This window comes from Aspergillus homomorphus (assembly GCF_003184865.1).
Source record: "Aspergillus homomorphus CBS 101889 unplaced genomic scaffold BO97scaffold_1, whole genome shotgun sequence".
In the NCBI taxonomy this organism is placed as follows: domain Eukaryota; kingdom Fungi; phylum Ascomycota; class Eurotiomycetes; order Eurotiales; family Aspergillaceae; genus Aspergillus; species Aspergillus homomorphus.
The window spans coordinates 1,569,709-1,591,792 of NW_020291887.1; the positions used below are offsets into that span (position 1 = coordinate 1,569,709).

At 56.1% G+C, this 22,084-nt stretch overlaps 11 protein-coding genes across 11 annotated transcripts; 6 read left to right on the forward strand and 5 right to left on the reverse strand.

Annotated features, from left to right (window-relative positions):
• Window positions 1-181: 181 nt before the first annotated feature.
• BO97DRAFT_402190 (MOSC domain-containing protein) lies at window positions 182-1,468 on the forward strand. The gene has a single exon (XM_025694439.1). The coding sequence runs from the start codon at window positions 254-256 to the stop codon at window positions 1,409-1,411; it is 1,158 nt and encodes a 385-aa protein (XP_025556829.1). The 5' UTR covers window positions 182-253; the 3' UTR covers window positions 1,412-1,468.
• A 140-nt stretch (window positions 1,469-1,608) lies between these two features.
• BO97DRAFT_430641 (uncharacterized protein) lies at window positions 1,609-2,586 on the reverse strand (the record flags this gene model as incomplete). The annotated part of the gene is made up of 2 exons (XM_025697455.1): window positions 1,609-2,324; window positions 2,382-2,586. 2 exons carry the CDS (start codon window positions 2,584-2,586, stop codon window positions 1,609-1,611), a joined length of 921 nt encoding a protein of 306 aa, XP_025556830.1.
• Window positions 2,587-4,647: 2,061 nt separating this feature from the next.
• On the forward strand, window positions 4,648-6,016 carry BO97DRAFT_419908 (uncharacterized protein; the record flags this gene model as incomplete). Its single annotated transcript, XM_025696609.1, has 2 exons — window positions 4,648-4,892; window positions 4,951-6,016. 2 exons carry the CDS (start codon window positions 4,648-4,650, stop codon window positions 6,014-6,016), a joined length of 1,311 nt encoding a protein of 436 aa, XP_025556831.1.
• Window positions 6,017-6,989: 973 nt separating this feature from the next.
• On the forward strand, window positions 6,990-7,267 carry BO97DRAFT_419909 (uncharacterized protein; the record flags this gene model as incomplete). The annotated part of the gene is made up of 2 exons (XM_025696610.1): window positions 6,990-7,055; window positions 7,151-7,267. 2 exons carry the CDS (start codon window positions 6,990-6,992, stop codon window positions 7,265-7,267), a joined length of 183 nt encoding a protein of 60 aa, XP_025556832.1.
• Window positions 7,268-7,387: 120 nt separating this feature from the next.
• Window positions 7,388-9,818, reverse strand: BO97DRAFT_381241 (CoA-binding protein). The gene is made up of 3 exons (XM_025693237.1): window positions 9,603-9,818; window positions 9,235-9,544; window positions 7,388-8,803 (listed from the first exon to the last, which is right to left on the reverse strand). Exons 1-3 carry the CDS (start codon window positions 9,697-9,699, stop codon window positions 7,696-7,698), a joined length of 1,515 nt encoding a protein of 504 aa, XP_025556833.1. The 5' UTR covers window positions 9,700-9,818; the 3' UTR covers window positions 7,388-7,695.
• Window positions 9,819-9,934: 116 nt separating this feature from the next.
• On the forward strand, window positions 9,935-13,051 carry BO97DRAFT_381246 (Rad4 family protein; the record flags this gene model as incomplete). The annotated part of the gene is made up of 2 exons (XM_025693238.1): window positions 9,935-12,572; window positions 12,618-13,051. Exons 1-2 carry the CDS (start codon window positions 10,034-10,036, stop codon window positions 13,049-13,051), a joined length of 2,973 nt encoding a protein of 990 aa, XP_025556834.1. The 5' UTR covers window positions 9,935-10,033.
• A 212-nt stretch (window positions 13,052-13,263) lies between these two features.
• Window positions 13,264-15,378, reverse strand: BO97DRAFT_381249 (uncharacterized protein; the record flags this gene model as incomplete). Its single annotated transcript, XM_025693239.1, has 3 exons — window positions 15,142-15,378; window positions 14,848-15,090; window positions 13,264-14,793 (listed from the first exon to the last, which is right to left on the reverse strand). Exons 2-3 carry the CDS (start codon window positions 15,076-15,078, stop codon window positions 13,264-13,266), a joined length of 1,761 nt encoding a protein of 586 aa, XP_025556835.1. The 5' UTR covers window positions 15,079-15,090; window positions 15,142-15,378.
• A 168-nt stretch (window positions 15,379-15,546) lies between these two features.
• Window positions 15,547-16,583, forward strand: BO97DRAFT_381250 (HD domain-containing protein). Its single transcript, XM_025693240.1, has 2 exons — window positions 15,547-15,701; window positions 15,777-16,583. Exons 1-2 carry the CDS (start codon window positions 15,656-15,658, stop codon window positions 16,406-16,408), a joined length of 678 nt encoding a protein of 225 aa, XP_025556836.1. The 5' UTR covers window positions 15,547-15,655; the 3' UTR covers window positions 16,409-16,583.
• Window positions 16,584-16,879: 296 nt separating this feature from the next.
• BO97DRAFT_333767 (HIT family protein) lies at window positions 16,880-17,560 on the reverse strand (the record flags this gene model as incomplete). The annotated part of the gene is made up of 2 exons (XM_025691376.1): window positions 16,880-17,401; window positions 17,498-17,560. 2 exons carry the CDS (start codon window positions 17,558-17,560, stop codon window positions 16,880-16,882), a joined length of 585 nt encoding a protein of 194 aa, XP_025556837.1.
• Window positions 17,561-17,911: 351 nt separating this feature from the next.
• On the reverse strand, window positions 17,912-19,893 carry BO97DRAFT_439521 (Mob1 family protein). The gene is made up of 2 exons (XM_025697990.1): window positions 19,338-19,893; window positions 17,912-19,264 (listed from the first exon to the last, which is right to left on the reverse strand). The coding sequence occupies exons 1-2, from the start codon at window positions 19,569-19,571 to the stop codon at window positions 18,020-18,022; spliced, it is 1,479 nt and encodes a 492-aa protein (XP_025556838.1). The 5' UTR covers window positions 19,572-19,893; the 3' UTR covers window positions 17,912-18,019.
• A 49-nt stretch (window positions 19,894-19,942) lies between these two features.
• On the forward strand, window positions 19,943-21,590 carry BO97DRAFT_430634 (CobW family GTP-binding protein; the record flags this gene model as incomplete). The annotated part of the gene is made up of 5 exons (XM_025697453.1): window positions 19,943-20,063; window positions 20,167-20,250; window positions 20,446-20,542; window positions 20,598-21,135; window positions 21,237-21,590. The coding sequence occupies 5 exons, from the start codon at window positions 19,943-19,945 to the stop codon at window positions 21,588-21,590; spliced, it is 1,194 nt and encodes a 397-aa protein (XP_025556839.1).
• Window positions 21,591-22,084: the final 494 nt, after the last annotated feature.

Sequence of the window (22,084 nt, forward strand, 5' to 3'; positions counted from 1 at the left end):
TCCTAGAGGAACAAGTATTTTCCCCGTTGAGACATTCATCCAAACTAGTACCAACCATCTTGTCTCGCGCATAGCATGAGTCAGATCTCACATAATCACGATAAGACACTCGGGATCTGGATATGGATTTGTTATCGCAAAACTACTTCCACCTCCCGAACCTCCTTCAGTGCTACTTAGTACACCCAGCATGATCACCCCATAGTTTTCAACCACCGCACGCAACACAACACAACACAACGCAACCGGCAAAATGCCCGCCCTCGAAATATCCGGGTCCACGGCCCTGGCACTCCTGCCGATCCTCATCATCGCGCTCCTCCCAATCCTCCGACGCCTCCAAACCCAGCTCAGCACCCTCCGTTCACCCAAGCAATCGCACGAGATCGTCGCCCTACGCATCTACCCGATAAAATCCTGCCGCGGCATCACCCTCCCACGAACCAAGCTATTAGAGCAGGGCCTAGCCCTGGACAGACGGTGGATGATAGTCGACGCAGAGACGCACAGCTTCCTCACCATCCGCCAGAACCCGCGCATGACGTTGATCACGACGGCTCTCACCTCCACCAATCCCAACGATTCCAACTCCAACGCAGACCCCCAAGAACTCAATCTACAAATCACCCTCCCGCCCCCCGAAACTGAAAATGACACCAACACCAATACCTCCCCCAAACCCACAACCCTAATAATCCCCGCCCACCCAACCGCAACCTACCTGTCAACCCACACAACCCTAGCCCACGACATAAAAATCTGGGACACAACAACGGACGGCCACATCTACAACGAAGAGATCAATGCCGCCATTAGCGCTTTCATGGGCCGTCCCGTAGCGCTAGTGTACAAGGGACCCACGCCGCGGATTTTGAAGGGAAACGGGGACCCGCGACTGCTGGGCCGGGAGCAATCCACAAATTTCCCCGACGTGCATCCCGTGCAGATTGCGTCGGAGGCGTCGTTGGCGGAGTTGAATACCCGTTTGGTCGCGCAGGGCGAGAAGGCGATTACCATTGAGCGGTTTCGGCCGAATATCATCGTTAAGGGGGTGGTGCCGTGGGAGGAGGATCGGTGGAAGACTGTTCGGATTGTTGCTTCTGGCGGTTCGGAGGGGAGTGACGGGAAAGGGAAAGGGAAGCCGGGGAAGAATGGAAAAGACCTGGTGCTCGATATCGTGGCCCGCTGTGCCCGCTGCCACGTGCCGAACGTCGAGCCCGCCACCGCCGAGGAACATCGCAAGCAGCCGTGGGACACGCTCATGGCGTACCGCCGCGTCGACGAGGGCATGAAGTACAAGCCGTGCTTCGGCATGCTGAGCGCCCCCCGTGCGGAGGGCGAGATCGCCGTCGGCATGCGCCTGGAGGTGCTGCAGGAGACTACCGCTCATCGCTATATTGCCGGCTTTTAGAACTAACCCCACTCACCACCCTCACTCAGTTCAACTACTAGAAGATATGCGTCCCGGGGGAGAACCCCCGGACCCCCCTTCCTTTCAGCTCCCTGGTAACCTCAATTCGATTAATTAATAGAATATAAGTAATCCGGGGGAGAACCCCCGGACCCCCCTTCTTTGCAGCTCCCTGGTAACCGCAATTTAAGAAAGACCTAAATCCAAACATCCCCCTCCTGCCCCTCCCCCTGGACCCCAGGAACAGGAATAACCCAAGACTCGCGAAAATACCTCTGCAAAACCTTCTCCGCATAACTCTGATCATCAACACAATACTCGCCCCCCGTGGGCCCAATATGCGGACAATGCATCGACGGATCATACTGCACCATATGCTCATGCACCTCGCGACACAGCAACGTATTGCGGCCCAGCTCGTAATCCTTCCCGAGCCGAATACCAGTGGTCAAAAACGCATAGCACGCGTCCGCGCTCTCATACTGCTTATTCCCACCCGTGCAGTACGCGTCGTGCGTCGCGCAGATCTGCGTCGCGAGCAGCTGCGTCAAATACGCCGTGGCCTCCGCGGTGGTGCCGTTGATCTGGCTGGCGAGCGCGCCGATCAGCGTATCCACCAAAAACCCGAACCAGCGGAAGGTCGCGTCGTATTGCGAGATCTGTCCCGCCGCGTTCCACATGATCCAGGTGTCGATTGTCACCGGGAGAAGCAGGTTGTTGAAGGAGGTCGCGTTGAAGGTGACGACTGTTGTTGCCGCGGCGATGTTCGTGTTGGGGGCGGCTGTGAATTGCGTGATGCTGTAGTCGATGGGTACCCCTACTAGGCTGAGGTGCGTTGGGTCCGAGAAGAGGCCGAACAGGTATTCGGTGTTGAGTGTGCTGCCGTTGAAGACTCGCGTGATGTCGACGCGGCCTTGGATCTGTCGGTAGGTTGTTAGTATTGGGGGATGATTAGAGGGAGGGGAGGGACATGCATCAGGTGCAAAGAGCGTCGAGTTGATGGCTTTGGTTTGTTCCAGGTTCGCCGGGTACAGGAAGTTGTCCCAGAAGTTTCGTTCCAGGTTCCATAGCTCTTGGATCGAATACTGCGTTGTGTTCTTCTTCTGCGTCGTGCATAGCGCGCTGGGGGCCAGCAGCGTCACTGCCGTCAGGATGGATGACCACGGGAGATGCATCGTGATGGGTTGGTTCACTTTCGAGGAATCCGCACCGAGCCTGAAACGCTAGGTATGGCATACCACGGCTCTTATACTCCACCCACCCACCAGGTTGATTGCTTATTCCAGAAAACGCGCATCCCCACCTCGATTGATCCCCAGGACTTACATGTCAGGCAGCCAGTCGAGGATCACCATCACATTGCTTCTTTCGTCGGCAGATACGAGCAACTCCAGAAGCCATGTGGCTGAATTGCTGAGAATCAAGCTGACTAGTGGTGCAGCTCACGACTCGGTGGTGCTAGATCAGGCAGTGCTAATGTGGTGAGCCAGACTCTTTACGGGGATCAGGAATGCAAGATGGAATGATAGAGGAATGGCCGATTGACCTGTACGATCTTACGCTGAGGCTACTGCACCCCTGTCGATCTATTGGACTATATGACATGGCATCGCAAAGGGATGGATGGCCACATACATAGCTCAATACCGTAACCCCGTATTCGCCCAAGACGAGTCATGCGCGAGGGCAGGTCGCTAGCCCTAATTGCGAGGTCATTCGGACTACTGGAATGGTGGCGTTCGGGCGGGACCGAGGCTTGTCGTTGCTTGTAAGGCCTTTGCTGGACCGACTCCTTGGTGGCCGTTATTAGGGGGACAAGGAATGGGGACTCGAGGTGTCATAAGACGAGAAGTCGGTAGCTCCAATAAAGATAGGGCTCGATTCGATGTCTGCCTCTTGGCGAGAGATCCCGCCGCGAGGATCATCCATCATCGATCATCGTCGTCCTTGGTCAGCCAAGGCAACAAACCACAAGTCACAACGACAAACCACATCGAGCAGAGCAAACGATCAGCCAACAAAGCCAGTCACTCGCTGATAAAGCTCATACTCGACATCCTCCATCCCAGTACAGGACATTCTGTCGGGTCTTGACATCAACACCACCATGAAACAAAGACAGCTCACACAAGCAATCATTGAAGCCTTCGCGCGTGAGCCAATTCCTTCACAATGCCACTCAACAGAGCACTAAAAAGCAAGCTTTCACCCCGAGATCAAAGAGCCCAGCCGAGCAGCATGCTTGACTCCCAAGCCTTAGGCTATAAAACCAGCCCAACAGGCCCAATAATCTCACGATCTCACAAGCGAAAGCAAGGCAGCAAGCGGGCCAGCAGCAGCACGCTCAGCTCGAATAGTTTGTCTACCGGCGCAAACCCGTAGTCGAACGCAGCAAAACCCAGGATCCCCTTGCCCGAAACGACCAAGGTAAACCCATTTCCCTCCTGAATCACCAGAGAAAACACATGTTCGACTACGCAGCCAGACAAAATGCCTCAAACCGTGTGCATCCAGGAACAAACCCGCTACGCGTGCGCCCACTCAGTGAGCACGAATTTCATCCCGTGCGCTACGCACGCCAGGACCGATAACTTGCGGTGTCCGAGTAACCGGATCCAGTATGTCGAGACGCATAGCACGAGCCACAAGTGTCGTAATTGCCTAAAGAGTGATTGAGTGTCTGTTTGTGCTGGCCCTTGTGGTGCACGACGCTCGGCTGCTGCGCATGGCCTGCCGCTGGGGTATAAAAAATCTTGTTTGAGTTTGGCTTAGCGGTTTTGTTCGTTCGCCCAGCAGTGCTTATAAAAATTGATTGTTGTTTTTGGCTTATTGGGTAGATGAGTCCTGAATGTAAGTAAGTGTATCAGCATATATCGATCAGCTAACCCTCGCAATCGGACTGTAGATCAGCGTCTTCGCTGGATGGGGGGATTCTAGCAGCTCTCTGGCATCTTTGCAGCCTGAAGATAAAGAGGATATGGTAGAGAACTGGACGCCGAGCCACTCCTAAGCTACCCTTCGGAGCTGTCGCCTCTCCGTCCACCACAGACTGTGAGATGGCTGTGCAGATTCACCTCCTCAGTAGTACTGTTCTTGGTGGCCAGGGCTGGTCAATATCCAAGCCTCATGTTCTTACCCCTCTCCAATTGGACTAAGCCCCATCAAAGTCTTTGAACATGGCCCGATAAGCGCCAAGCGATTAGTAGTGCCAGTTTAATTCATGCAATGAGTGAATTATGGAGAACCATCCTGGTGGCATCGCGAAGCTGGAAGACCGCTCCCTCCCGCGCGTCGTTTGCTCTGCAATCACTATCTCGTCCCCTCTTCCTTCTACCTCTTCCTTCTACAGCCTACTTCCTTCGCAACCTCATCAACCTCCTCCATCAGATCGACATGCTCTTTTGACCCTCTCGACTTACCTCCGTGAACTTCTTCCGCTGAACGTCCTCAAATACCTATCCGAGAGACTCAACGGGGCTTCGTACATACAGGTGTGTACTGTAAACTTTTTGCATTCAGCTAAAGCTACATCGCGGCAGTGACATGGCCACTCTCGATTCCCTCAAACAAGCTCTCAGGCAGACAGCCAAGACAGAGGCGCCGTCATCATTATCAAAGCAGCCGTTATCCGACACACAGCAGAGCGCTGGCTTTGACATCTTAAGCTCGCGATTGCCGACGCCCCAGAATTCCGTCACACCTCACCTATCTCAGCTGCTGAGCCCGCTCTTCGACTCGCGGGACCGTATTTCTGTACTGGAAATTGAGCCCGGTCCGAGGAGCGTCCTTGACCATGTGTCCCACCGCATGAGACAGAAGATCCGAAGATACACTCTGCTGGAGCCAAACAGCTTATTTCTGGCAAGTGTGAAAACATGGCTTCACCCTGACTCGGAGACGGTGTCTCCTTTACCTGGTCTGGAACGTCTTCCAGAATACCATCGCACTCTACTCGGTCTGGATAACAATGCTCCGAGTGATTCCAGTACAAGTACAGATGATAGCAACGGAGAGTATGATATTATCTTCTTCTCTAGTGGCATGTACTGCAGACTCAGAAAGAAGTCCATCGAACGGGCGCTGGCGATGCTTGGGGAGCGACCTGGAGACGGAAAGGTGATCGTTTTCCATAATCCTAATCTGCGAATTGACGGATTGGTGTGTCATGAAACGGCTTCGTTCTCTACCGGAGACGTTCTGGTGGCAGACAACGATGAGACACTGGATCGTTTTGCTCTTTTCATGGCGGGATTCGTCATAGAGGATAAGGATGAGGATAAGACTATCCGAGCTGAGTGGCGTACGGTGTGCCGCATTTTGGGACGGCGTGATGAAAGCTATCTAGAGCATCTTCTGTTCAGCATGCCCAACACCATGACGGTCTTCACCCGACATGCGACCACAGTGTCAGAGCTCACCACGCAGGTGCCGTTAGTGGACGAGAACAAGGCAGTAAAAGACCGCGACGCTCGCCTTCACCCTCCCGCCGCGATTGTCAAGCCGACAGAGATAAAGCATGTTCAGGAGTGTGTTAGATGGGCTCTGAAATACAAGTTCAGCTTGACGGTCATTGACGATGTGCATAGAAGCATACACTTCCTATAGATTCCCATGCTGCTCAGCCATTCTTTCCCTTTGAGTAAGCCGTTTAGATTGAAGATATCTTCGCCTAGTAGTGCCCTCAGGGCTAGACTTGAAGCCAAGCTTTCCAGCTAGCACCGCAAGTACTATACCTGACTTGGCCCCTTTTTTTGCAGGAGGATATGGTTTTCTGTCAGTGTCTTCTGCCTGCACTTCCCTAGAACCTGCAGCTACCGACACCTTCTATACCTCCCCTGTGCTCGTCTTATTGCGAGACAGTGTTGACCTCAACCGAGGATCCATACAAGGGGGCGGCAGCCGAAGGCAGTCTGCATCGCATTGCATTGCGCATCCCCACCGACGCGCCCCCCACCCCTAGCAATGCAAGCACATCCTTTGAGCTGCCAGTTAAGCCCAAGCAAAGCTTGTCCCGATAACTACCGCAAGCCACTCGGGCATTTCAAGCCCATACCACCACATTCCAACCGTGGACCCTACCTGTCTGTCCGCTTTTCATCCACCACAGGAAAACCCCATAGAATCACCTACGAAACCATAGACCAACACCTCATACAGCCATACAATCCAATTCTAATAAGGAAGCATAGAGTAGCATCCAAAGACCAAACATGTCCCTTAACTCCAACCCCCGCACCTCATTCAAACAAAGAATGTAAGACACGCCATCCCATCCCATCCCTTCCAACCCTTCCACACGCACGATAAGATAACCCTCGGCGAGGATCGACATAACATACCAACACACCCCCCTACCCTTAAACCCTCATATCCCTCGTCCAAACCCAGGTACCTTCCTTTCTTTCTTTCTTTCTTTCTTCCTTCTCTTCCTTGTAGTACTCAAGTGGTGAGCATCGCGACCGGCAACCAACAGACCACCACCACCGACACCAAACCGAACCAAAAAAAGCAGTACGCAAACCACCCCCAAAAACAAAGAAACTACTAACCAATCCAGAACCAAACAGACCAAAAAAATATGAAATTCTCCGTCGCAGTGGTATCTACCCTCCTCGTCGCCCTGGGCGTGGCGATGCCGATTCCCGTATGTCCTGTCCTCTCCCAACCCGGCCTGAAGTCTACAGAGGCAATAGAAGGTGCATGGCATGGCAAGTGATCACAGATACTAACTCAAGCTAGTCACCCGACGGCGCCGCGCCGATGCAGGGAGCGGATTTGTTCAGCGCGCTCGCCAGTGCGGGCGGCCTCGGTGAGGTGTTGCGCAGTATCCAGATTTCCACGCCGTTTCAGCAGTAAATCCATTGATTCTGTGGGTGATGAAACTGGATTCGAGGGTTGGGAGGGAGGAAAGGGGGCGATACCGCTTAAGCACGAGCTAGCTGAAGGAAATGTCGGAATGGATGGGTGCAATGAGTCAATGATATGATATTCAATTACCAGATCCAATCTCGCGTAGAGAGTAAGAGGACACCTTCGTGAAGGTATTTAGCTAATGGTAGGCTAGTGATCACTAAGCTATTCGTAGTAAGAATATCGTTCTCGTAAAAGTAGGCCGTATCACAAGACACAGACGCCGGGTTACGGTTCTGTGCTTGTCAAAGATTCGTGTCAATCAAACAAGAGAAGTTCGTGGCTTCGTGTCAGTCGTAAAGGAGCGTCATTTTAACAAAAAAAATCCAAAGAACGTAAGGGTATCAGTTCGGCCAACAACCACCAAAAGCAATTTAATCTTCCATCTCCGAATCCATCACCTCGACACGTGTGGCCAGCGCCTGTGTCCCCTCACGAATCAGCACCTGGAGCCTCTGCTCCATCCGCTGCAGGCTGGCGTCTTCCTCGCGCTCCAGGCGACGCTTCTCGGCCATGTGGCGTTTGGAGTTCACGGACACCGGGCTCTCGCGCGGCATGGCCGGAGAGGAGAAGTAGTGCTGGCTGGGTAGAGAGGGCGGCGCATGCGACATCAGCACACGCCTGGTGTGAGGTCGTGCACGACGTGCGGCCAGATGAGCGGCGGTGGTGGTGCGTCGTAGCCCCCGCCGGGGAGTGCTACCGCGATAAATGGTTGCCGACGGCGGGGAGACCATGACCCAGTTGCCCTGCAGATCGGTTTCCTCGGGATAGCAGCCAGGCAAAGGGGTCGACGGGCCCCGTCGAGGAGGTTGAGCGGAGGGGGTTGTCGGCGCAGAACCTTTCTCACTGGCCAGGGATGGGAAAGTCATTGAGTTATCGTCATCATCCTCCTCCTCCTGCTCGCCGCTCATAGTGTATCCGCGACCGCCCCCGGCATAGAAACCCCGAAACGCTCCGGACCAGCAGAAATCCCAGACCTTGCCGACAACGCCAAGAACAGCCTTGCTCCAGCGGACGGGTGCTGCGGAGGGGTATGAAGTGACGCTTGGAGATTGCTCCTTCTCATCCGAACCGGTGGGGGAGGCGGCGATCAAGTAAGGGTCCGGATGGCTGCGTTTGCGACGCAGACCGCCGGCCTCCCCCAGCGAGTCGACACTAGTATCGAGGTGTAATGGGTCGGACGGTTCGCGATATCGGCTGGGCCGATAGTCGAGGTCGACAACATTATCGACGCCGTGCAGAAGGTCATCGGAGCCGATCACCGATGTGACGAGGGGACTCGCGCTGCCATCGACCTGCAGCCAAGAGGAGCGAGTCTCGAGGCTGGAACGAGCCCTTTTACGGGGAGGGACAGCGATGGAGCGATACAATGCCGACGAAGCGGATGGGGATGGAGGCACTTGGAAGAGCTGCGAAGGCGCCCCAGCCAGATCGAGATGGGGAGGGATGGGAGAGTCAAGAGTGATCGAACTGGTGGGCATCCTTCCGGTGCAGCAATCCCGTGTGTATGCTATGCTGATTGATATGAACCATAAGAAAATTGCGATCGGAAATTAAAAACAAACAAGGGGGTGGGGGTGGGAAAGGTATGTTGTTAGAAAAGAGAGTGGGATGGTTGAGGAGGAGATGATGAAGAGGAGGAGGAGGAGGAGAGGAAGTGAGGAAGAAAGGGAAGGAAGGAAAAGTGAAAGAGAGTGAGTTCCCTCCTCCAGTTACGATTATCACTTCTCCGTTTGTTCCCCAACCCCCCTCTTTATTCTTGTATGTACCATTCACTCAACCCATAGACAACAGTGATGATTTTGAACATATCTCATCTAGCTACGGATTAATTAACCAACTTCAACTACAACTGACTCTTCCACTCTCTCCCCGCTGCCCGCAAGCCATCCTCGCCATCCACCAAAACACACCAACCCTCCGAGCCTCGGCCTCCCGCGCCCACCACCGCCGCCGCAAAATGTCCCTCCAGGTAGTCCAGTACCGCTTGATCGTACGTGCCAGGCTGTAAGAAGACAGCCGGGATACCGACCGCATAGGCTTCGCGAAGGAGACTGAGGGTCACTGCGGGGGGCGTCACCACCGACAGCGAGGTTTCGGTCGGAGCGGGCAAGTCGCGCACCGAGGCCACAGTGGGAAGACTCGTCGATTGCAGCTGGATGGAGGAAGCGCGCGGGTTGAGGGGAGTGACAGGGAGAGAATGGTGGTGATACCAGGCCAGGACTAGGTAAGGTAAATCAGAAAGGATTCTTATCGAGAGAATTATTAGACAAAAACATACTCCGATGGCCGAATTTGGCGGGGTCGTTGCTGGCGCCTGCGACCGCAAATCGGGGCGAGCTGAAGAAGAGCTTGACGGCTTCCATCGTCGCGGACATGGTGGATGATGGGTTTCTAGGTGTTTCTTTGGAGGTGGGAGAGAGGAGAATGAGGTGCTGAGGTGATAAGAACTGTCTGGGGAAGTGGAGAAGGAAGAAGTACTAAGTAGTTACGATAGGGAAGACGATAGGAAGACGATAGGAAGACGATAGGAAGACGTGAGGGGAAATCATTCATTCCCTCATCGTTTCTTCCTCGCTCTTTGTTCCGCCTTCATTGCAACTCCACACTTCAACCCCTTCCTACTCCTCCTTTCCTTCCATTACAGTCAATCTCATACATCTAGCAAATCTCCCAATTGATTCCCCACGAAAACCCCCATCAATTGCGTGCATGCCCCCCTTCGTCTCGCGCAAGCGTGTCTCCGACGAGGATCCGCCCGCGCCCAAACGTCATAATGCGACACCCGCCATCGCCGCCGCGACGGTTCTCGATAACGACTCCGACTCCTCCTCCACCGATTCCTCCTTAAGCGATGTTCCCGAAGACCTACAAGAAACCCCCAAGCCAGCCGTCATTAACGATTCCGATGATGACAGCAGCAGCAGCGAGTCGGAGGAAGAGGAGGTCGATTGGGAGGACGCCTTCGAGTCCGAGCCCGCCAGCGCCGCCACACCGGTGACGCCGTCGATGCTGGCCCCAGACCACCAGCACCAACACCAAGACCTGGAACTGACACTCGACAAGAACGAAGTGCACCTGGCCGACATCGTCGAGAGCAAGAAGCCGCCGTCCAAGATCGAGCGCCAAATCCGCATCAACACCCACTGCCTGCACGTGCGCTTCCTGCTCTACCACAACGCGCTCCGCAACGCCTGGGCCAACGACCCCAAACTTCACGAGATCCTGCGCCATAACCTCCCGCCCGCCCTACACAAGGAGGTCAAGAAATGGCGGGTGGCGTCGGGGCTGGAGCTGCCGGAGAAGCCCCCTCCAAGCAAGAAACAAACCAGAAACAAGGGCAAGGGCAAGGGCAAGCAAGGTAGCAGTCGGCGGTCGGAGCGGGATTGGACGGAGGGCTCGGAGCGCCTGGAGCCAGGACAGCCGGACATGAGTCGCGGTGACCCGATCATCCCGCTCCTGAAGGTCCTGGCCGCGTACTGGAAGAGGCAGTTCAAGATCACCGCCCCGGGTTTGCGCAAACAGGGGTATCGACCAATGGTGCAGCTGGAAGCGCAGATTGCCTCCTTCCACAAGGACGAACACGACCCGGTCATCCACGGCGAGCGGATCGCGGACCTCGACGAGTTCCGCCATGCGGCCGAGCACATGCAGGGCTCGCGCGACGTCGGCGCGCAGCTGTTCACGGCGCTCCTCCGCGCCCTCGACATTGAAGCCCGACTCGTAGCCAGTCTCCAGCCTCTCGGGTTCGGGTGGACTAAAGCCGAGATGTTCACGCCGAAGCCCACCAAGGTCAACCGCGAGCCCACGCTCGACGCAGTGGCCGAGACCGACGAAGTGATCGGCCTCGAGTCCGACAGCAGCAGTAGCAGCAACGAAGCCGAGACGAAGTCATCGTCTCGCGGGAGCAGCAAGAACAACCCGAAGGGTTACGACCGTGACCTCCCCTTCCCGATCTATTGGACGGAGGCGGCATCCCCAATCACGCACGAGATCATCCCGGTGGACGCACTCGTTCTCCCGAACGCGGTAGCCACGACGCCGGAGCTACAAGCAGCGTTCGAACCACGGGGCGCCAAAGCCGAGAAGGCCAAGCAAGTGATCAGCTACGTGATCGCATACTCGGCAGACAAAACAGCCAAAGACGTGACGACGCGCTACCTACGACGACGGACCTGGCCAGGCAAAACAAAGGGCTACCGGATGCCGGTAGAGAAGATCCCAATCCCCAGCGGCCGGCCCAACACCAAGACCCGCCGACCGAAAACCGTCATCACGTACGACTGGGCGCGCGTGGTCCTACGCATCTACGAACGCGCCCCGCAGCAACAAACGCCCGTTGACGCCCTCGAAAACAGCAAAGACCTGGTGCCAAAACAGCCAGAAAAGAAAGCCCAAACAAGCGCCAACCCACCAGACACACTCCAAAGCCTGCGCACCTCGCCGGACTTCATCCTAGAACGCTTCCTCCGGCGCGAAGAAGCACTCAAACCGGGCGCGCAGCACGTCCGCACCTTCACAACCGGCAAAGGCGCTCAACGTAAGACCGAAAACGTATACCTGCGCACAGACGTGGTACGCTGCCAATCGGCGGAAAGCTGGCACAAGGAAGGCCGGCAGATCAAACCGGGGCAGACACCGCTGAAACACGTGCCCATCCGCGCGGTCACGTTACAGCGCAAGCGCGAAGTGGACGAGTACGAGCGCGAGACGGGCGAAAAGCCGAAACAGGGGCTCTACGCGCGGTACCAGACCGAATATATCATCCCGGCCCCGATCGTCGACGGCGTGATCCCCAAGAATGACTACGGGAACATCGACTGCTTCGTACCGAGCATGGTGCCCGCTGGCGCCGCGCACATCCCCTGGCCTGGCACGGTGCGCATCTGCAAGAAGCTGGGGATTGATTATGCGGAGGCGGTGACGGGGTTCGAGTTCGGGTCTAAGATGGCGGTCCCGGTCATTCAGGGTGTGGTGGTTGCCGCCGAGAATGAGGGGCTGGTTAAGGATGCGTGGCGCGTTGAGGATGAGGAGAAGCGGAGGAAGGAGGCGAGGAAGGCGGAGGCCAGGATCTTGCAGACCTGGCGCAAGTTTTTGTTCGGCTTGCGGATCGCTCAGCGCGTGCGCGAGGAGTATGGCCCTGAGGAGGGTGATCGCGAGAAGGAGACTTCTAATCCTTTTGCTAAGCGGAGGGCGCCGCCTGAGAATAGTCCCGCTGGTGCTACGCCGGCCGCGGGGGATTATCAAGGTGGTGGTGGCGGTGGATTCCTACTTCCTGAGGAAGAGGGCCACGCAGATACCGAAGGCGGCGGATTCCTCCTCCCAGGGCAAGACGAACACGGCGAAGAGACTGACCGCGGCGGCGGGTTCCTGCTTCCCGGTCACGAGGGCGACGACGACGACGAGAAGCTGATTATCGTCCACCAACGTCGGAACCGGGCCACGCCGCCTCTTGCTACGGCTGGTGATAGTGACGCGATTGCTGCTACAGATGATGACAGCGATGACGATATCAGCGATGCTTCTGGCCCCGGCACCATTCAGGCAGATGCCATCTCGCTCAGCTCCGGCTCCAGCTCCGAAGACTTGTCGCCTCCGCCGGATGAGATTCCGGACTCTGAGGATGAGGAGTTCGTTGCAGAATATAAACCGCCGCCGACACGTAGACGTACGCGTGGAGGAGGGAGAGGGAGGGGTAGGGGTAGGGGCAGGGCTAGAGGAAGATCATGATTTGCTTGGTCCCGGTACGTTTGCTGTATCTGTTCATTGGTGGCGTTGGCGGGTTCTAGAGTTCATAGATGGTGTAAAATTAATGGTGTCTCTTGGGTGGACTATGTGGATTATGTTCAAAACAAATTATATTATGATGTATGAGTCTGCGTTTCTATTAATAATAAGGGTATAACATAAGTATGCTCCATGGCGGTCGTATGTATCACGCGTCATCGTAATCTTCGTCTTGAGACCAACGGCGTCTGCTCGAGATATCCGCGGTCAATTTCGTCCGCGTCCAGATCTGCATGCAGTGTCTCGTCCAAGTCGAAGTCCCCGATCGGACTGATATGCACCGCCGGTGACGCGATAGGACTATGCGCAACACGCGGCCGGGATTTGAACACACTGGCGTAGTCGGCTTCCTCGTTGAAAAGCTCATCGCGCGGGGTGGATGCCCGGCTGGGCGAAGGTTGTTTGCGTGGCGTCTCGAATTGGTTGATGGGGAACGAGGGCCGAGGTCGATGTGATCGGACCCTCTCGCGTGGGTTGGTCTGTGGAGGCGGCGGAACCAGAGACATGGACTTGCGCGTGCGTTCAACGAGGGTAAATCTATTACTCCTGATCGTGTCTAGCTCGGGCTCTATGTCGGAAGTATGACTATGATCATCTTCGGGCTGCGTCGGTGGCACATTCTCTTTTTTGGGAGAAGCGGGTCGAGCAGCATCTTCTTGGTAGACAACTGACGGTGTGCCGCTCTTTTCGGCTGGTGCAGGGGGCACAATGACAGGTATGTCGCGCGGTTGTCTTGACCCGCTGACCTGGCGGCGATGGGTGGCAGACCGGCCGTTGATGCGCGCGATCGCCTCCGTCATGGAAAAAAGCAGGGATCGGTCGTCTGCCTTGGGCGAGGCTCGTTCTACTGGCTGTCGGATGGCTCGGGAGATGCTCGCGACAGTCAGTGCCTGGTGATCACGAAAGACCAACGGCGACTGAGGCTTCTGGGAGCTCGTTGATTCTATGCGATTATGCTTGCGCATGGATGCGCTGTATTGACGCCAGCGCTGCACACGGGCGCGCTGGCGAAAGACCCGCGACTCCAGGTCGACCAACAGATCGGGCGTGATATTCGCCGTAAGATCTTCCACGCTCGAGTCCTTCGCCCTGGCCCATGCAGAGTCAAAAGGGAGATCCAGAAAAGCGTCACTAGTCCCCTGCGCACCCGCATGGAGCAGTGTATCGACCCATTCCTCGCAACCACGCCAATTAGCTCTGAGTTCGTCAGCTAACATGTCAATGTCAACCTTCTCATCAGAGATCGGTAGCGGGCTGATCTCGGCCCGCTCGTCCAGCTGACGTCGCTTGAGTTCTAGAAGCTGGGAAAACTCTGCCTGTGTTTCCCTCGCTCGTTCATAATCGATTCCAATCTGATTCAGGGAAGCCCGGTGTGCGACGATCAAGGGAACCATCAGCTGATAGTCCTCAAGGGTGAGGCCGTCGGCCATTGACAGGTTGACAGCAACATTTTGAAGGCTGGGGTCTGATGAGGCAGCTAGCGTTTTGCGAAGGACGGCGGTAGAGAATACCGCAAGGAGCTCGTCAAGTTTCTCTCCTTTGCAATCATCCAGCATGGACTTCCGAAGGATGATTTCCCTGCCCAGGTCGCCTTGCTTCTTCAATTCGGACAGGACACGAAATAGGGCGGCGCGCAGATTGACCGACTGCAGTGGTTCAAGTGGAGGGTAGAAGGGGCGGAGTTTCTAGGGCCATTGATCAGTCGGGCATTTCTGTTATGTCACAAGAAAGCGACGTACATCGCGCGCGGTGTCCGGGTCCCATAGATTGACCAGGTGGTAAAGAGCCCATTCGACGGCCTTGAGGCGTTGGCGCTGGTTCTGTGACGTATCGGCTAGCGTGCGGAGGGTGATGTTGGGCCAGTCACGGTGCGTGTCCAGTTGGAGCAGCCGGAGGTTGCGGACAAACACGACGAGGGGAGGCGGAGGAGACCAATTCGGGGGTTTCGGACGGGGGGTTCGGGCTTGCATGGTGGATTACATCTGGCGGAGTTAGTGTCTGACAATGGCAAGGCTGAGAAGTCGACAACGTACCAGGGTATACGCTCAACGGACAGAGCGTTATTAGGTGAGATGAAAGAGACACGGACGGGAGCTGGCGGCGCAGACGGGGAATATGAGGCGTCAACAAAGCGCCCAAACGAGCGATGGGTAGGTCTTGGCAGTGACCCCTCAATCAGACCTGTCCAGCTGATCGGACTGGTGTGTAATAGCTGCCAACGACGAGGTCAGCTTGTCAAGAGGGATGGAAGCATTTCTCGTGATTCTTGAATGATCGAGTAGTGAGTGGACTGGACTTTCAAGTTGAATCTCCAATCATTCCTCCCCGATCGGTCAACCATCCGGACCAAGCCAAACCCGATAAGGCAACCGCCGCTTTTTCTCCCCGCGTTTCTCAATCGGATCTTCTCGCGATTTCAACTCTTTCTCTCTTTAATCTCTACTCCGTCCTCGTCTTTTCTCTGGGTGTTCTCAATCCCTTCTCACTGCGTCTCTCTTGTCTATTATCCTTCATTGCTCATATCCACCCGCCACTGCACCCTCCAAAATGGGCTCCGAAACACCCTCCAACGCCCTCTGGACCACCCAGTCGGGTAAGTGAACCCCAATCCGATAACCTTGTCAAGCGTGTCGAAAACAACAACGCTAACCACGAAACAAACCTCTAGTCCTCGCAACCCTCCCCCACCCTCCCGAAGAGAACTCCGCGTCGCCAGTCCCCTTCTTCCACCTCCTCGAACGCCTGAAGACGACCAAGCGCGAAGGCTGGCGCCGATTCGGCATCAACGCGGGCGAGTCGATCTCGGACCACATGTACAGGATGTCGATCATGACGATGCTGGCGCCGCCGAGTCTGGCGGGACGGCTGAACCTGGCGCACTGCATGAAGATGGCGCTGGTGCACGATATGGCGGAGTCGCTGGTGGGCGACATCACGCCGGTGGACAAGGTGGACAAGAAGGAGAAGGCGCGGCGCGAGGCCGACGTGATGGACTACATTGCCGGCAAGCTGCTGGGCGGCGTGCCCGGCGGGGCCATGACCGGCCAGGACATCCTGGGCGTGTTCCACGAGTACGAGGCCAACGAGACGCTAGAGGCGCAGTTCGTGCACGACGTCGACAAGATGGAGCTGCTGCTGCAGATGGTCGAGTACGAGCGCGCCAGCGGCGTCGACCTGACCGAGTTCTGCCATGTGGCTGGCCGGATCCAGCTGCCGGAGGTCAAGGAGTGGGCGGCGACAGTGATGCAGGAGCGCGAGGCGTTCTGGAAGAAGAAGGCTGCGGCCAACGGGTCGGCGTGATGGTGCAATGACATATCCTCGGCGTTGCTTTCCGGCCCCAGAAGGGGTATTGTACATTGTGATTGACGGGCGTTTCTTCTTCTGCTGTGCTTTGATTTGAGTTATGGACGGACACGGATACGGACACGGGCCACGCATAGAGATGGATTTCTAGCATTGCATAGACACTTCGGCGGAAGTTCTAAAATTGAGTTCTGCACATAAACCCAGCCACCCTGTATAGTAGTCTAATCCATCTAACCCTTATATACAATACAAACAAGTATAGGTATCCCGGGGGAGAACCCCCGGACCCCCCTTCCTTTCTGCCCCCTGGCCACCTCAATCCAAGACCAGAGATATAAGATATCCGGGGGAGAACCCCCGGACCCCCCTTTCTTTTCAACTTCCTGGCCAGCTCAATCCAAAGCCAGAGATATAAGTGAGTAGCCGGGGGAGACCCCGGACCCCCCTTCCTTTCAGATACCTCAATTAATCATCTCCCAATTTTTCCATCTCCCTCATCAACATAGAGGCCTCAGCCTCCATCTCCTCCAAACTCCTCGCCCGCCTCTCCTCATTATCCACCTTCGGAAACCTCCTCCTCCCCCCATTAGCCCCCTGCCCCTGCCCCTGCCCCTGCTCCTCCCCCTCCCTCTCAGATAAAATCCTCCCTAAATCCCCCTCCTCCGACTCCAAAATCTCATAAACAACATCGACCCCGCCCCGACTCTCAAGATCCGCCGCCCGCCGCGGAATAACATGCGCATGCACATGGGGCACGCTCTGCCCGGCGTCCGCGCCGTCCTGGATAGCGATATTCAAGCTGGAGGCACCGTAGACCCGCTCGACGAGCCGCGCCACGCGCCGCACAGTCAGAAACAGATCCGCCGTTTCGGTGGCGGTGAGATCGGAGACGCGGGGTACCACGCGGCGGGGCGAGACGAGTACGTGGCCTGGGAGGATGGGTTTTAGGTTCACGAGGGCGTAGGTTTGCGGGGTTAGGTGGAAGACCTTTTAGTTTCCGGTTAGTTTTTGAAGGTGGAACGTTAGGGAAGGAGGGAGGGAGAGGGAGGATTAAGAAGAGGCTTAGTGAAGGGAGGGGTATACCTGGGTTGTGACGATGAATGGACCGAAGTGGATGGGGGCTGCTTTCAGGATGGCTGTTGACATTGTCATTGCTTTTGCCATTGTTGGTGCGGTGGTGGTGTTTTGGTTGAAAGGAGAGGGTAAAGGGGAGGTAGATAAAGGCTGGGCTGTGGAAGGGTCTGCTGGTGGTGAACTGTTTGTGCACATCGGTAGTTGAATATAAGTTCCGGTGTAATCAACCTGATTGATGGTATAGCTCGAGATGTCAATTGAAGGGAGACTTTAAAAGGCACCGCCGGTGGAGACCGATCGTCATAGCTAAGAAAACGCTCCGCCGTCGGACTTAGACGGAGATTACCAGATATCATACATGCACATACGCAATTAACTACACCACCTGAGCGACCACTGCAACACCATTAGGGTATCATTAATCTCGCTCGAGTCGTATATTACATCCCTCTCCTGGTACCAAAACGACACAAATTACAACCGTGGTATAGACACAAGCCATCACATGAAAAGGAAACAAATTGCGCAGCCCTACGCCTTCTGCGCGGGCTCGGCCTCTGTAGTCTCTATAGAGGGCTCGTCAGCCGCTGACGGCTTTTCCGCCGAGGTTTCCTCTGTCGGAGCTTCATCCGTGTTGGCCTTGACCTCTGCTTCGGTGTTCTCTGTCTGCTCCTCGGCTGCGGACTCCGGAGCAGCTTCGGCTACAGCTGCAGCTTCAGTGTCGCTCTCAGTCTGTGGCTTAGCCCCCTGTTCATCGTCGTGCACCTCAGCAACGGTCACCTGCGATGCAGGACTACCGCGTGACGTCTGCTCAGCAGCCTGCTGGGGTTCTTCAGGAGCCTGCGGTGCGGGCTCCGGCTTGCTCTGACCACCGCCAACGGCAGCAGCAGAAGCGGCAGCGGCAGCTACTGCAGCCGTAGCCGCCGCGACGGCCTGCTGCTTCGGCTGGTCATCATCCTCAGCGCTCTCATTAATGGTAGTCACCCCGGAGCTGATCGACGAGCTTCCCTTGTGGCGCCTCGTGGTGGCGCCCGTGCTGATCGACGGTGGCTCCATGGGGCCGGGGAACGGCTCGTTATCCTTCCGCAGGATCGTCACTCTCCGCCCATCACCATGCTCGAAAGCTGTCGTCGCCGCGGCCGCCGGGTGTGGCTGAACATCCAGTCCCTCCGCTTCCGCCGGCACCGTATAATTATCCTCCGGGATAAGACTGTACATGTCACAGACGGTCTTGAAGAAGATATAGAGTCCATCGTGTCCTTCGACCTGCCAGAAAACCTCCCGGTGCTGGAACCAGGCATGCGCGAAGATGCGATACAGTCGGCGGAAGATATTTGTCAGGTGCCGCATGCTCGCCTGGGCGCTGCCCCCACCCTCCGCGCCCAACGTCAGCCGACTGGGAAAGTATTTGGGCGATGTGAGGATGTTGGTGGCCCAGTCGAGGGTGTGGCAGCAGTAGTCGATGGCGCAGCATGCCTTGGGCGGATCGTGGACGGCGCAGAGATACTGCCATTCCGAGGCTCGCATCTCGGGGCAAGTCTGTGCGGAGCAAGGGGGGGAGTCGGCGAAGAAGGCGACGATGAGGTTGTTGGCTTTCATGGTCAGGAAGCGGCAAAGTTCGTACAGCCAGAGCGAGCGGTCGACGCCGTCCGGCGGCTCCGCCAGCTGGATCGCGACATCGCGGCTGATGGGAATGATGGTGTCTGAGCCTTCAGGTCGCGTGAAATGATTGTAGAGGGCCTTGAGATGTTCCTGAAGTTGAAAGGGGGAATCGAGCTATGACCGAGGAATAGGGAGGCTGGGGTCAGCGGGAGGGGGTAAACAGCTCGACCACGCACTCAGTCCATACCTGCGAAAGAGGGACCAACGGCGGACCAAAAGCCATATCAATGGCGCGGGTGCCCGGGCGAATGCGGCGAGTTGAGCCATCCTCGGCGGTTTGCGAAGCGCCCAGCAATTGCTCGGTCTCCGAGTCGAAGGACTCGCCGACCGAAGGCGACTTGGGCCCGATCTGAACCTCCGTGAATGGGGGCGGACTGGGTAAGCGCGGGGAGCTGGCCTGAGAGACTCCCGCAGCAGCCATGGCGGGAAGCGAAAGGAGCGAAGATGATAATAAAGAAGAGAAAAAGAGAAGGTGGGCGTGGAGGAAGGATAGAGAAGGAAGGGAAGAGAATGAGGGAGCAAACCAGCCAGCTGGGGAAGAAGATAGACAACAGCAAGGTCGATAAACACTTAACTAGAGATAAGATGCCGCGGGAAAGAACTGAAGCCCAGCCGCCGCCCGCCCATGCCCGCCCCGTGCCCTAAGCCCTAGAGGCCTGCCTCAATGGGGTAAAACGTCATTTCCGGGCGTTGATCTCGACTTCCATCTCCAGCTTCTTCTTCTCATACTTACATACATACCTCCATTCGCAACAACAAAGACAGCACCATCTTCGACGACTTCTGGACAAGATGGACGACGAGGACGCTCCCCCCCAGCTGGTCGATGTGTCGCAGCTGCCAGATCCTGCGCCATCGACGTCAGAGGATGACACGCCGGCTCAAGCCCGCGTGCCCATCACCCTTGTGACTGGTATGACGCGCGCGCCTCAATCTATCTATGCACCACCCCAAATTCTTAGATTGCAAGACCTAGAACCCGTAGACTCTAACTATTCTTTCCGAACATCATAAAGGCTATCTCGGAGCCGGCAAGACCACCCTGCTGAACTACATCCTCACCGAGAAGCATGGCAAGAAGATTGCCGTGATCATGAATGGTCAGTGAGCCTCTAAAGTTAGCTTTAAACAACAAAACGAACTTATACTAAGACTGGAAGTAGAATTCGGAGACTGTAAGGATCTAATCTCGATGTGATATGTCTGCCAATATGCTACATCACATCCCCACCTCCGAAAAGAGGTATATCTCAAACGCCCAAAGGCTAACTTCCAAACCCGATATCGAACAAAAGCCACGGACATCGAAAAGCCGCTGACGGTCAACCAAGACGGCCAAGAAGTGACAGAATGGATGGAAGTCGGCAACGGCTGCATCTGCTGCTCCGTAAAGTACGTACATTCCCCTGACTCCCCTCAATCTCCCAAAGCCTTAACAACCCGACAGAGACTCGGGCGTAATGGCCATCGAATCCCTAATGGCGCGACGCGGCACATTCGACTACATCCTCCTGGAGACGACCGGCCTCGCGGACCCAGGTAACATCGCGCCGATCTTCTGGGTGGACGACAACCTCGGCAGCAGCATCTACCTAGACGGGATCGTGACGTTGGTGGACGCAAAGAACATCCTGCACCTGCTGGACGCGCCGACGGCGGAGGAGACGGTGTCAAACCATAGCAACAACGACAGCGGGCACGAGCACAAGCACGAGCACAAGGGCCCCGTCCTCTCGATGGCGCACATGCAGATCTCCCACGCGGATGTCATCATCCTCAACAAAGCGGATCTGGTCTCGCCCGCCGAGCTGCAGCACGTCCGGGACCGCATCGTCGCCATCAACAGCGCCGCCCGGATCCACGTCACGGACCACAGCAAGACGCCGCAGATCGAGGGCGTGGTGCTGGACCTGCACGCCTACGACCACCTCGATGCCGAGACGGTGGATCTCTTCGCCCAGAGGGGCCACAGTCATCTTGATCCGGTGGGTTTCCCTTTCGTCCTCCATTGTGTAGTTCACTGCGTGGGGCTCCAAAGCCAGGCGTAGAAACGGCGGCTAACGCTGAAGATGTCGAATGCGGGAAGGCTATCTCCACTATCGCGCTCACCGTCCCGCAAATCTCCCCGGCGCAGGTGTCCCTCGTGGACGAGTGGCTTCGCTCAGTGCTGTGGGACTCGAAGCTCCCGGCTATCGTCCCTGGGGGGGCGCCAAGTCCGAAGGATTTTGAGATCCATCGGCTGAAGGGAATTCTCGCCATCGAGGACGGGACGACGCGGATCATCCAGGCGGTGCGGGACGTGTTCGAGATCCGGGACGCCGAGCCCGCCGAGGATTCGAACACGCAGTGTAAGATCGTGTTGATCGGGCGGGGACTGGGCGCCGACGCGCTTCCATGGCAGCGGAACTTTGAGGACTGCCTCAAGCGAGTCCAGAAATGAGGACAAAGGATTTAAAGATGATGACTAGATGAACTGTGATGACGATGATACAACAACTTCGAGGAGTCTCGAAGAATTCGTGCAGATTAGGACACAGAGATACACCACGACCGATAAACCCACATGGCTGGAGCCCCTGCCCTCTGATATAGCGTAGGTAAAGAATAAGACCACGATAATTCAATTTCGAATTAATACAGTTGCTGCCGGGAAGGTTATGAGCACTCAATGTACATGAGACGGCCGCACACTCACACAAAAACAGTAAGCCCAGAATAATTGCCGTCCGGTCGTTATTCGTGAAAAGAGATGAAAAGACAAAATACCAAGCGCCAGGGAAAGATCCTATGGTTGCTGCGAAGCTCTGTCGTATCTGGATGAGAAAGTTGTTCCGTATTCAAAAAAGAAAATCTGGGCCATCCCAAGGGTGGTTCCATCAACCGAATGGAATAAACAAGAACAAATCAGATCAAAGCGACCCAATAACTCCGATT